Below are 14,114 nucleotides of genomic sequence, written 5' to 3'. Positions count from 1 at the left end.
CCATGTCATTCTCTTCAAAGGCTACAGTGGCTGGATGTCTGTGTCGTGGCACATGGCTAGAATCTGGTCAGGAGGAGAGTATAAAGACCTACGTATTCACTTCTTATTCATAAGAACAATCTCTAGAGAGAACAGTAAGTATTGGAGGAGGATAATGATTCTTCAGCTTTCATGCATCATTCCCCAGGAGAAGAAAGGCCAGAAATACCTCAGCATCTATTTCCACCCACGTGCAGTCAGCACCTCCCAGGTTACAAGTCAGACAAGAGAGTAGAGAGCACAGGCTGGAGGCGACATTTTAAAATACGTTCCCCACCTCGTCACTTAAGACTCTTGAACTTATATTTTAAGCCTTTCTTCAGCATTTCCAGGAGGGATGCAAAAACCAAAAATAATTGCCTGCAATCACAGATTTTTGGAAATGGAAGAGCCTTAGAATTCTTCTAGTCCATTTCTTCTGCTTAACTGAGAAGAAATTCCGTAGTCAGGAGGTTCTGTCCCGGGGCCTAGCTGGGGCTGGAGTCCACCTTATAAGTCAGGTCTGCTAAACCCAGCATGAGGACGTGGAAGGGCATAGCTTTTTTCAGCTTCGTGTCCCTCTGTCATAGTTAGCCACAGCCAAAAACATCAGCCAGACCCTTTACTTCCCGAGACTTTGCACTCACTGCTCGGAGCCATGGGTTCTTTCCCCCTGCCACTCCGGGCCCTGCCCAGATACCCTTCCTCAGAGCTTCTGTCCCCAACCACTCCTATGAAACAGCCTACCAGGAACTCTCAGTGTCTCATCCTAGCATTTACCACCATGCACTCATTTCTTCCTTGCTGCCCATTACTCACAGTAGCTTGCAGGCTCCAGGAGGGAACAGGGGAAGAACTCGTAGGTTGATGCACCATTATTTCCCCGGCACCTGAAAATGCCTGGCACAGAGTAGGTGCTCAAGAAATACCTGTTGACTGGATCAGCAAAGGAACCACCAAAGAATGAACGAGCTATCTAGAAAATCTTAGTTGTGAGGGGATGTAGTCTTGGGAGAACAAAACACATGATGCTGTCCTCACTGGCATACACTGGGACATTATATCCCTTCCTCGTGGTGGTGCCAGATACTGACAAAATTGCTACCTTTTCTAGAATCAGAATTCATACATGATTTCATCAGATTAAATAAACACGCCCCAAATAAATAGGATATGTGGTCAAACCTAGCGTTCAATGGAAAATCAAATGAAGAATAGCTTAAAAACTAAGAACGACCACAGGTCCTATAAATTGTTTTTAGAACGTCCTCAGGATATATAAATACATCGTCTTTTTTGCTGCCGGACTACAAAGCAGAACACGGACATGATTACTGTTTTCTATAAGAGTGATTATTTTTGTTTTGGCTTACTGTGTGTGTGATTGTGTCTTAAAATAGAATGAAGGAGGGAAGCTTTGCTTCCTCACTTCTCCTCGTTGTGAAAGTGTAAGGTGTAAGGCTTGGAGTCTGGAGATCCTCTGCTAAAGATCAGTGTATTTTAGTAACTTAGCCCAAAACGGTATCAGCGGAACGATTCTTGCCCATATGCTTACTATTTGCAGCAAGTCTTCCCCAATACGAGGCTGTCGCAGTCCTGCCCGTATGTCTGCAAAAGCCAGTCTTCTCTCCTTCATAAAAAAAATTATAAGCCTTTTCAATAACCTGAAGCCAGGGCTCTGGCTCTCAGATTCTGTAAGCTACTTTACAACACAGTACATAAAGAGTATCTAAATGACTGCATTCGAAGGTTATTACTTCGCCAGAAGAGATTCCAGAACTTTTGAGTAAGGATAGCTAACTCCGTTATTGAGCCAATGCCTTTGGTATCCTCACTCAGCCTCAGAGATAAGCCATTCCAGATTTCAAGAAATCCCTGCCCAAGGCTAACTAGTATGAGGCAAACCTTCTGACTCCCAAATCGAAGAAGTTTCCGGAATGCTGTCTACGTGATTTTATATTCTTTGTTAAGAGTATCAGTTCACTGGCCTTTCGTCTCATTTTATTTCCTCCCCCATGGCTTTTAAAAGCATGATTAGTCTTTACAAAATGACCCTCTATCCAGTCATTTGGGGTTTTGTGTTAAAGAATCATAGCCAATAACTTTTATCTAAACTTACAGCAAAAAACAAAAAAAACAAAACCAAAGATTATACCCTGACTCTCATTTAGGTAAAAGTCACGTGGACAGTGCATTTTGTTTATGTGGGCATATCCCTAAATGATTTCTTGAATATCAGTACAGTTGTTTCCAGGGGTGAAAGCCCTCCACTCAATGCTGATTAGCCTCAGTCATTTCTAGAATTTTCCCATGTGCTATGGAGACATTATGTACATTTCAAAGATAATATGAACAATGAGAGTTTTAAGGTTTATGATTTGTAAAATTCTCTGAATGTTTGCTCAGTCAGTATCCATAAAATTTCAAGTGTATCGTTTACATCATCTGTATTTATAAATTTATCTTCCAGGCTGTTCCTTACTCCAGAGAATTTAAGCAGAAATATGACTACTTTAGGAAGAAATTAAAGAAACCTGTGAGTAACAACGTGTCTTCCAAAAATGCTGTTTTAGTCATTAATAAGTTACCAAAGTTACTTCAGTGAGAACGACTTGTGTGTTACCTTTGTGTGTTTACTAAAAATATTACCTTCCTTTTTCCATTGCACTTTGATCCACCTGGATCTTCAATCTGAATTTTCTTTTTAAGAGAAATGGTAAGTGAAGACTTAGTATTACATATCAAGTCACCTGAATGGTAATTTCTTATGTAATACATAAAAAGAGATGATTTTATGGGATATAAAAAAATCTCAGGACCTAATCAAAGAAACCTGGAGAAGCCTGTATAGTTGCCTACGGTCATCATAATAAAACCTAGACCCTACTTACAAGAACGTTCCCATCCTTCCCTTCAAATTCAAAACTGTGTAGTTTTGATTGTAACAGAAATATGATGTACAATACTACACTATAAATTTTGGCGTATTAAGACCAAGTGTAACTTTCAGATTAAAATTCTCGCTGGGAAACCCTATATGATTTTTACAAAACCAGGAAACCCTATTACGTTTTTATAGGCAGTGTTTTAAATTACAAAATTATATTTTCTACTGACACATCTTCCCCAGTTCTTCACCATTGCGTCTTCTGTTTCACTCTCTGACTTCACTTCGCTAGTACAGGTTTTCCCTGTTTTCTCCTCAGTTTGCCCATTCGTGGTCTCCGCCCCGGCCACCATTTCCCAGCTTCCTCCCTCGGGAAGCAGGAAGCCTTGGCCACAACACCTGTCGCCGTGGTCTGCCTGCGCTCCCATCATGGTCTCGCCCACTCTGTTCCCTCAGTTGATGCCCCTTTCCTGGGCCTCCACTATCGCCAAGGCACTAGGGTCACAAGAGGCATTAGACACAGTCTCCACCTCTGGGAGCTCCCACTTTGGGGTTCTGTTCTCCCTTCCAGCGTTCTGGGTCTAGTAGCTCTTGGATACTTGCCTTGAAATGACTCACATATGCACACATAGAACCGCCCGGTGTTTCTTGGTGAGGGGCAACTCTGGGGACGTGAGGCCTGGCTCACTCTGCCACTTTCACCGCGGTACCTCCTGCTGGGAGACTCCCCCTGCACGTCCAGGGTCCCGGCACGCCTCGCCCTGGCCCCCATTTTCCCAAGCAGCAGTCACCCCCAACTTCAGCCAAGTGCTTTTTAATTTTCATGTTTATGAACCGTGACCTTTGGGGGGCTTTCCCAGAGCTTGGCGTGATAATCGAGGCCCCACCCCTCGTGGCAGCAGAAGTTAGCTTTGTAGGCGTCCCGGACCCCAGCCACCAGCTGGAGGCCCTACCAGAGTTGAGTGCGCTCTCAACCGGACCAGGAGGGGATCGTTCTGTGGCTGCTGATTACCCAGACTAATCTCTCTTTTTTCGACAGACACAATGTGGAGAGTCGACCATATTTCAGTTGTCGGGGGTAGAAAAGTGCCCCACAGTTGTTTGTAAAAGGGGGCAGAGGATGATTGTAGACTCAGCATCGTCTGTTGTGCCTCGTGTGCTGCTGGCCCCGGTCCGACAGCTGGCTTGCTGTCTGTGGGAGGAAAATCCACAAAGGGGAGGGTCTCCATTGGAGCCCTTCATCGCGGCTTGTTTCTTTGAAGACCGCCGTCATTTCTGCTCATTGTCGTTGTTGTTTTTTTCTTTTAGAAAGTAAGGTGTGTATTTACTGTATGATTACGTACTTGCTTTCTTCTTTTGTATAGGCCGATATTCCAAATAGGTTTGAAATGAAACTTCACAGAAATAACATCTTTGAAGAGTCCTATCGGAGAATCATGTCCGTGAAAAGACCAGATGTCCTGAAAGCTAGACTGTGGATCGAATTTGAATCGGAGAAAGGTCTTGACTATGGGGGTGTGGCCAGAGAGTGGTTCTTCCTGCTGTCCAAAGAGATGTTCAACCCCTACTATGGGCTTTTTGAGTACTCTGCGACGTAAGTGTGCTGCGCACATTCAGTGTGTGTCCCCCCGCCCCCCCCGCCGACCGAAACCATTGTATTTGCAGTGAATCTAAACTTAGTGGAAGCCTGTGTGACTCAGTCATGTCGGATTAATTAACACTGCTGATCTCAGTCCCTCCCGCTGCTCCTCTTAAGTCTAGACCAGGTTCTGACACTACGTGGTGCAATAATGTTCTCTCTGAACACCTAAAAATGATTTTTCACTTGTCATTCAGCGTCATGTCATTGAAAGTGAAAATGTGCTGGGTACTTACAGTAAGGAGCAAGAGGCAGTTTTCATTTGTGACATTATGTTAATTCAGGAGAATCTGTCATTGCCAGATTTCAGAAACTCCTAGTGTTATGAGCAAGGATGCTTTCTGAAGTTCTGTTACTCAGAGGCGAATTATGTGCATTTTGAGGACCCATTCTTCAGGATCCAAAGGACCGTGTTCTGGCCCAGTAAGGAAAGAAACACATTCTCCCTTGCATTTGGATTTCATCCTTGCCAAACATAGAAACTGAGGCAGATTTTAGTTGCTTTCTCAGGAATCAAAAACACTAATGACTTACAAGGCCAGCCATTCCTTTCCGAGGCTGCGGAGTCTCCAGACTTGTGGCCGCCAGACCCCAGTGCAATAGTTGCTGACTTCGCTGAAAGGCAGCCTGTGCTCGTAGGGACTCGAGTTCTGCCGCACCACCTACCTGGTGCCCTACTCTTGGGGGCTGTTTTGGAAGGCAGCTCCAGGGACCTCCTCGGTTGCTTAGCCAAGAATTTCCCATTTTGTTTCCTGTTCCAAGTCCCATAAGAAAGCCTCTATGTGAAATTGATGAAACCATTGACGTGGAGGGCCGGATGCGGGGGGGAGCCCCTTACCTCTCACCCACATTCCCCCAGAGACCCGAGGGAAATCTGGGGAGCCCAGTTTGAAAACCACTGACCCTCCAGATTTTGAGTCCAAAGACAGTTGATTAGATGCATGGGAGCATTTTGAGGTTTGCATTGTGGAGACAGCCAGATGCGGCTTCCCGTGCCCTTGGGGGGCCTTTCGGGGCACAGGCGGTCAGACCAAGAGTTGGAACCACTGCCAAATTTTTAATCTCCAAACTGAAGTTTCTCAAGGGATTAATCCTCTTCCTCACAGAGACAAGCTGCAGTCCTCATGTCACTGGGGACCCGCACGCAGCCTCTTTGTTACACGGTGTTCCTCGTCCTCCCTGGATATTGGACCCGTATGAAACTGAGATTTATCTAGAGCAAAATAGTCAATATCAACAGTTTCTAATGGTGTAACTCACACAGGGCACGTGCCCCGCCTCTTTTAGACCTCAGTCGTTGTCACTAAGGGGCTAACTAAACATGTTCTCCTAGCTAACGCCTTTTCCCAGTGGGTAGAGGATGTTTGTGAGTGTCCGGGAGGGAAGTGTGGCAACAGGTGGCAAAGGAGAATTCAGATTCTCGGATTTCTTCTTTAAAAATATGATTGCGCTTTTCCTCTCTCTCCCTCCCCAAAGGGACAACTACACACTTCAGATCAACCCCAATTCAGGCCTCTGCAATGAAGACCATTTGTCTTACTTCACTTTTATTGGAAGAGTTGCTGGTCTGGCAGTGTTTCATGGGAAACTCTTAGACGGTAAGTGACTGAAATGTCACGAAGTAACCAGAATAGGACAGTACTGTTTGTGGCTCCTTATGTAGGCGTTGGATCTTTCATATCACGATTTTAAGCAAACGTCTCACTGATTCTCTGTAATTCAGTGAATTATTTTTATGGTTTGCCCATAAAAGAGATGTTTTTCCCTGGTGTCATCCTAATTTCAGCCCGGTAGACATAGTATCTATACAGTTAAAACAAATTTTTTTTAAACTTACACTGTGAAGCACGGAACATTCTGTGTCTGTTTAGTTTCTGTTTTCTAGAACAACTGTCCTGTGGGGTTTTTTTGGCGTTTTTTGGGGTTGTTTTTGTTTTTGTTTTTGTTTTTTGGTTTTAGCAAGAGATAGGTTTGGTGACAGATGGAAAAGCTAATTGAAAAGTTAATTAAAATGATCTAATCCATCCAATATCCTGCTATTGTTCCATTTGTCCCCAAATTATTATTTTTGAATGTGAAGAGATTGTAAATAATCTCAAAGCAGTGCTATAGAACTCAGCAAAGACCTTGGCCCTGGGATCACTGCTAAAGTAGATGACACAGAATCATCTCATTATTCTTCAGAGCCTGTAAGTCATGGAAGAATCTCAAAGTGCTCTCAGAGTTACAAGTCGGGCTCCCTCCCCGGCTGGGTCTGTAGGCTTATAGTAGAGACCTCTTCTGGATTTGGCCGCCTCAAAAGTAGTGCCCATCAGGGGGCATTGAAGAAATCTTGAGTGAAGAAAGAGAGTCAGAAATATTTCTGTGCAATTTGGGCGTGAAACGATTGAGGAGAGAAGGCAGTAAGATTTGAGGTTGTTGTCATTACAGTAGAAAATGAGATTTCCAGGAGAACTGTGTTAATTATGTTTATGGAACCTTCTCCAGTCCAGTAAGTAATTGGACGTCCCCTCAGAACTTTTTCCTTTACTGTATTCTTATTGGCAGATGATTTCGATCCTCTCATTTCATATTTTATTTTTGGTTGGGAGAGGAAATATTTTTTCCTGATTAGAAGGAAACGATGCTCATTTATGTATATGTAAAATATATGAATATATACATGGTATGCATAAATATATTTTCCTTTGCAACCTTGGAGCCATGCTATAGATTACTTCCCCTTCCTAGAGTTGGTTTAGTTAACCTTCTGCCAAGTGAGAAGACATTCTTAGTTGCTGCGGAGAAATATAGAAAGTAGAAGATACAATCCTTACCTCCGTGAACTTCTCTTTGGGAGCTGGGGGTGGGGGTGGCCAGAAGAGTCAAGGCCATAACAGACAGCAGGAGGGGTTGGGGGTGGCCAGAAGAGTCAAGGCCGTAGCAGACAGCAGGAGGAGCAGTCCAAAGAGAAGGTGGCTTAGCTGGGAGGGTTGGAGTGTTTGCCAGGCTGTGCCACACCTCAATGATGGGGCAGGATTTAAGTGTTTAGAAGCTGGGCTCACTCTGAGCCAAGGCTCTGTGGAGGGAGTCACGAGGAGGGGTGGGAATGAGTCGGGGAGTGGAGGGGACTGCAGCTTCAGGAGTTAAGAGCCAAAGCGCCCTCGGGTGGGGTGCTCAAAACGCAGTGCCCAGTGGGCAGAGCATGCGCACCTGCAGGTCCACCCACTGCACCCTGGTGCTGGTTGGCAGATCAGATGGGCCAGGGGTCAGGGTGAAGGGGGAGGGGGAGAAAGGCCCTGTGTGTGGAGGCCCGTGATGCCAACTTGCCCTTGGGTAAGGCAAGTTGGGGTCCCTGTGGGACACAGGTATAGTGGTGGAGTCTTACTCACTGTCATCACCTTAGACCGTCATAACCTGTCCCCTGGAAGCCTGCACAGCCTCTGAGCCGTCTCCCTCGTGTCTCGCTTGCCCCTTTCCTGGCTTTCTCCCTAAGTGCCCACGCAGTGCAGGTGGGACGTTCAGCTGGCCTTTCCAGACCCTTCTCTGGCCTGTGGGCCCAGGATGCCCTGTGCTTTAGCCCCGGCCCCGCCCCTTCTGGTGCTCTGTGGTCCTCCCATTCCTGCGCCTTGTTTGCTCTGCAGACCTGCTTGGCCTTGAATAAGCCTTTTTTTCCCTCTCCCAGAAGCCATTTGGCCCCTCCCTGCTATACCATCTCTACTAGTGTAATTGCCCCCCTTCCTGAGCCCTGCCTCCCCCCAGGCCAGGCCTGGCCTCTCCTTCAACCAGCGGGCAGGTTTATTTTGTATTTCATACTGTGATACACAGCAGTATCAAAGCTTTGGAACTAACCCTTGTTTTTCTATATATTTTAGGTTTCTTCATTAGACCATTTTACAAAATGATGCTGGGAAAGCAGATAACTCTGAATGACATGGAATCTGTGGTGAGTAAATACAAGGCACTCCCAGGGCCCCCGTGCCTTACGGTAGCTGAGACCATGTTGTAGTAGTGGTGACTTTTGTGGGTGTGGTCATTCAGTAGGAACAACAGGGAACATTCTTGACTTGTTCAGGAAGTTCATTGATCTCCGTAATTTTTTTTTTCATTTTTTTTATTTTTGAGAGAGAGAAAGAGAGACCGCGTGAGCAGGGGAGGGCCAGAGAGGGAGGGAGACACAGAATCTGAAGACAGGCTCCAGGCTCGGAGCTAGCTGCCAGCACAGAGCCTGGCACGGGGCTCGAACCCACAAACGTGAGATCATGACCTGAGCCGAAGCCGGACGCACAACCAACTGATGCCCCCAGGCGCCCCAATCTCCCTAATTTTTCTGATAAGTGAACTGTTGTTCACATGTCCTAGAATCATGGTGCTCGAGGTGGGTAGAACCAAACCTCCACTCCCTCCCTCACCCAGAACTGGTTTGACCAAATGAAAGCCAAAGGTCATTCGGGGACTCACTGCAGCTCTTACTTTCCATCAAAAACGGCTACTCTGAATGTTTGAAGATTCATCCACTGTCCCTCTGTTTTCTGATCTCAAAAAATGCAGGGGGCTAGGCCAAAAAGAAGAAAAAGGGAAGAACATTTACCGTCACCCCAGATGTGGAAGTGACCGATGCAGGAGAGGGGATGAAACCACCTAGACAATGACAGGAAGAGGCACTATAGGCTGACCATTTTAGGGTTTGAAAGGATTTTCTGTAAAAACTAAAATGACACTCTTCTCTCAACATACCTCTTGCTTCTGTTTTCCTTCATATTTATCCGCGCCCGCCACCCCCTGCTCTCAGTGTGTGGGAGTTTGTCAGGGTCCAGCACACTCTCAGGGCCATCAGGAGGCTCTGTGTCCATGGGAGACATTTGCAGCTCTGCTTTCACGTTCTGTCACTGGATCAGAAAGCATCTGCATGCTCTTGGCTTTGCCGTGGGGGTGACCTACTCTCTTCCCAAGTTGGGCAGATGAGCCCTGTTCTCATTATCTACCAGCAGGAGTCGCTGTTTTCAACTTCTCTGGGCCAGGGGAGAAGATGACCCAGCCGTGTACTTCCACTCCCTGAGCTGGTTTTTCCCTGGGCGAGTTGCCACACCTACCCACAGTACCAGCCTCAAATTTCTTTTCAGCCTTCACCTTAACGCACTGTGCTTTTATGATGGTATAATGTGGAAGCTAGGAACATAGAAATTTCCTTTAAAATCTAAATTTTATCCCACTGGTTGACAGTTGGGGCACACATTCCCTTTCGCTTCTCTGAGCCTGGGCTTGCCCCCAGAGAGCGGAACCCAAGCCCTCGGGTCTGGTGTTCTAGCTTTGACGCCAGAACGGCCTTCAAAGCACCAGAATGGGTGTTGAGCCATTGGTGTTTGAGAGGAACATTCCCTGTCTTTCCTTTTTTCCACTGATATTTTTACCCTTAAAAGATAAGAAGTATATTGGGGTGCCTGAGTGGCTCAGTTGCTTAAGCTGCAGACTCTTGGTTTCAGCTCAGGAAATGATCGCATGATTTGTGAAATCGAGCCCCACATAGGGCTCCATGCTGACGTTGCACAGAGCCTGCTTCTGATTCTCCCTCCCCTTCCCTCTCTGTCCCTCCCTCGCGTGCGCTTCCTCTCTCTCAAAATAAATAAACTTTAAAAAATGGATAGGCAATATATTGACCTCTACATGTTCAACTTTATGGTCTTATTTCTGCCATCCCAGAGCGGGTTGCTTCCTGTTCGCTTTACAGAGGACAGGATTCAGCTGAACCCCCTGATATTACCAAAACGTTTGTGTGTGTTTGTATTTTAACTTAAAGGAGAAGAGTTGGTTTGGAGCAAAGCAGGAAACCTCCTAGTGACTAATAGAATTCTTGAGGATTCTGAACGGACTCATGTGAGAAGGACTTAATCATTTCAAGAAGTCAAATCCATTTGTATTTGAGGAGGAGAACTTAATTTCTCTGTCATTTCTATAGGATAGTGAATATTACAACTCTTTGAAATGGATCTTGGAAAATGATCCTACCGAACTGGACCTCATGTTCTGTATCGATGAAGAAAACTTTGGACAGGTAGGTGCTGGAGTCCGTCCCCAAGGGGCCCTCTCTGATTTTTCAGAGTTTGGCTTCTTCACAGAAGGGCTGTAACAGGCCTCCTCCAACAGACCACTGAAACCAGCTCGGAGAACCTCAGATGTTAGTTAAGTAACCACCTTTTTGTATCAGTACCTCCTTCTCCTTCCAGGAGGCTACGTTCCAAATACTGCCTGATCTCTCTTCCGGCCAACTTAGAGATGCTAAGGCCTCTGGGGCATGAAGCACAGCGGCTCACCCAAAGCAAATCGAACGGGAATGTTTGGGCCTTGGTTTTAGAGTGTTAAATACTTCAAAAAATAGTGTGTTTGCTTAGTGGTATAAGGACCTGACCAGGAGAGCTGATATTTGGGGAGCCTTGGGGTGGTCTCTGTGCTGTCACGGTGAACTTTGTCTTCCACAGCTCCGCAGGCTGGGGGTTTGCTAACATTCCCTTCTTGCCTTGTGCCCGCATGGTCATTAGGCTGACTTAATCATAAAGGTCAATTCAAGGATAGAGTTGCCTGCTTGGAATTTTCATATTCATCTTAAAGTTCCATAGGATATGTTTGTCTTAAACCTGAAACATCGGATTGATTTGTCCCTGGTCGTAACAGTGCTTTTCGGGCGGTCTCAGCAGTGTTATCGGACCTGGTAGCTGTCATTTCACGAAAGCCCAGAGATAGTCCCATCTGCTAGAACTGATTTACATGGCCCCGGAATGAATGAGGTGTGGAGCCCGTCTGAAGGGTTGCCAGACAGACAGTGAGACTGGTTTCCATTACTGGAGAAGTGGGCTCTGCCGTCCAGAGCTACCTCTTGCTTTATGTTGCTGCGCTCGGTTTTATAGGCAAAGCGGGGGGATCAGGCCCCCGCCTTTGTGGGCTCAGTCTTAGAAACCAAATACAATCATGTGATTCTTTTACTTAAAAATTCTTGTTGACTATCTTGTGACCTTCAGTCTAAATTAAAACCTTTTTTTTTTTTAAGCATAGTTTGTGACCCAGAGCTGCCCACCTGTAGCCTTGTCTTTTGACCCTCTATCTGCTCAGTCTGACAACCATAGAGTTCCTATAACCTTGTCCCCAGAGACGCTTCCAGGCCAGGTCACTGTCTGGATCGCGCCCTCCTTATTCCTGCGCCTTCTCCGCCCCCATCATAACCCTGCTCAGCTGGTCCCCTGATCCTTACCCACCTGACGTCAGCTTGCTGTCTCCGTGCTCAGCATGCCATTGAGGTCTCCTAAAGGCTAACTGAGCAAATGAATGAGTAGTGCTAACCTGGTTTTCTTTCGATGTTAATAATGCTACCAGTAACTGAGGCTCCAAGTGTGAGAAAACAAAATAACTTAAATTGATGTGACTTCGTTTTTTAAGCTGGACCCATTTTAGGATCTTAACTGCTAATTTTCAAAGAGTAGCACATGGATCATCTTCGTGGAACTCTGTCTCCTTTTCCTCTTTAACACACAGAGGAAGTTGAGAGAACCCAGAAAGACTTAAAATCAATCGTGTGTCAACTGAAAATAAAAAACAACTTTGCATCCACTTATAGAAAACCATATGACTAACTTAAATAGCACGGTTCAGAAGACACGCGTCAGGCCAGAGCTAGAAGCAGACTCACTGGAGAGCTCCCTTGGTTACAGTCACTTGGAGCCGTTTCCACCTCATAAATGAAAACCAAACACAAGCCGTTTTGGTTTTTAAGTAGACTTCTAATAAAGGCTGTTCTGATTTCATCATAGTTCATATCAATTATTCATTAGAAACAATTCTCGGGCCTCCTCCTCTAATGCTATAGATTCTTCTGACTTTGGGATTGAATCAAGTAGAGGAGCGCCGTAATCCAAACAGACTCACGGGACGAGTGAGGGAAGGATCAGGTGCCCTGTTTGTTGAATGGCTGCCTTCCCCTTTTAGAGAGCCAGCCTGATCAACAGGGAACTCGCATTCTCTATCTTGCATTCTGGGAAGAAATTGAGAGGGAGTTTGGGGGCTTAAGATCAATATGTATCGATGGCATCTCCCATTCCCAGCCCCTCCCCGAGCCCTGTTCATTTCAGCTCCGAAACACATCTCAGATCCGCCTGTTCTCCCTTCCCGCCACACCGGCGCCCCCGTCTAAGCTACCGTCTCGTCTCTCCAATTCCTTGTTGGGCTTTTCTATCCAGCTTGGCCTCCTATGATGGGCTGACTGGTCTCACAACGGACAAACCGTCATGTCGTTCCTCTGCCAGAAATCACAAAAGATAAAGGTCCAGCTCTCTGATTGGTCGCATGAGGTCCTGCGTGGCTGTGCCCCATCTGCTCTGTCTTCAGATGGCATTTTGCGTCCCTGAGCTGTCCCTGTGCTTTCTGCATCTGGTCTCATTGGACTTCGTGAGCATACCAGGTTCCTTCTTGCCTCAGGACCTTTGTGCATGCTGTTCTGCCTTTTGGGAACATACTGCCTCCTGCAGTTCAGATCTCCCCTTGGCCTGCAGCTTTGATGGCTGCGCGTTTATATGATTCGGTGGGGACATTAAGTGCAGCCTGGTGGCACGCCACTGTGTACTCACCTGCGCAGCGTCTGGTGCTGAGCAGACACTCCAGACCAGCGCGGGCCTCCACCGATGTGCAAGCCCCTCCGCTCTTCCGGCCTCTGCGAAGCTGTGCATCACGCATCACCATTTATTTGAGCCCAAGAGGAAGCTCATGCCTCCCTTGTGCCAAAACACAGTCGTAACTTCAGCAGTGAGAAGTCACCACCCACACAGAGCGTGCAGGCGGCGGGCCGTCCCCAGTGCTGTCCACCGTGTTTTCCTTCCACAGCTGGAAACATCGGCCACGAACCTGGGTGGCAACCGTCCTGTCGTGGAAACTGCAGCTGTGGTCATTATTGCACCATCTGCTTTCATCCGCCTGCTGGTTTCCAGATGTTTCCACTGGACAGATTTCAATACTTGAGCAATCCTCGTGTGCCTGGCAGAAAGGAAGACCATGCACTTATGCACATGGGTGCGCCCGGAGCCCTCGGGAGGTGTGTCACTCTCTCAGAGCTGCGTTGAATAGAAATTCTTCGTTGGCGGCTCAGCTAGTGAGCACCTGACCCGGTTGTTTGGAAGAAGCACCGGAAGGAGGGGTGGACTCTTACAAAGCCGAGTGGGAGGGAGGGGGCAGAACGGGCAGCGGCCGGCAGGGAACCCTCAAGCACCAGGCACACCCTGTATTCTCAGCTGGGGTGATACCACCCCAGGGCGGAAAAATGTCGTGCTTAGAGGACAAGAGTCTCAGCCATTACAGTGGTTTGCGGCCCTGCTCCCAGAAGGCCTTAGGATGTACCATGGGTGAACTTCGCATCTGTTTATTGAGATTTAACAGGAAGAAGGGGGCAGGGAGAGGGCCTCAGGGGCCCTTCAGAGGTCGGGCTTGAAAAAAGGCTGAGCAAGTCTGCATTGGGGTGGGGGGAATGAGTGAAAGGCAGAAACTGGAAATAAGAGAGATGAGCGACACGCGGGGCAAGGTCCTAGCAGATGCCGGGAAAGACCATACCTGGAG

At 46.9% G+C, this 14,114-nt stretch overlaps 1 protein-coding gene across 9 annotated transcripts in view; it reads left to right on the top strand.

Moving 5' to 3' along the window:
- Positions 1-14,114, top strand: part of NEDD4L (NEDD4 like E3 ubiquitin protein ligase) — a 334,157-nt gene that overhangs the window by 298,935 nt on the left and 21,108 nt on the right. For all 9 annotated transcript variants that reach the window (XM_029921933.1, XM_029921939.1, XM_029921938.1 and 6 more), the window contains 5 exons: positions 2,489-2,554; positions 4,270-4,499; positions 6,021-6,142; positions 8,399-8,469; positions 10,480-10,575. In XM_029921933.1, coding sequence (XP_029777793.1) covers positions 2,489-2,554; positions 4,270-4,499; positions 6,021-6,142; positions 8,399-8,469; positions 10,480-10,575 — 585 coding nt within the window. The remainder of the gene's footprint in view (positions 1-2,488; positions 2,555-4,269; positions 4,500-6,020; positions 6,143-8,398; positions 8,470-10,479; positions 10,576-14,114) is intronic.

Source organism: Suricata suricatta, chromosome 14, assembly GCF_006229205.1.
Source record: "Suricata suricatta isolate VVHF042 chromosome 14, meerkat_22Aug2017_6uvM2_HiC, whole genome shotgun sequence".
Taxonomy (NCBI): domain Eukaryota; kingdom Metazoa; phylum Chordata; class Mammalia; order Carnivora; family Herpestidae; genus Suricata; species Suricata suricatta.
Note: the sequence above shows the minus strand (reverse complement) of the source record. Positions and strands in the feature narration are given on the sequence as shown.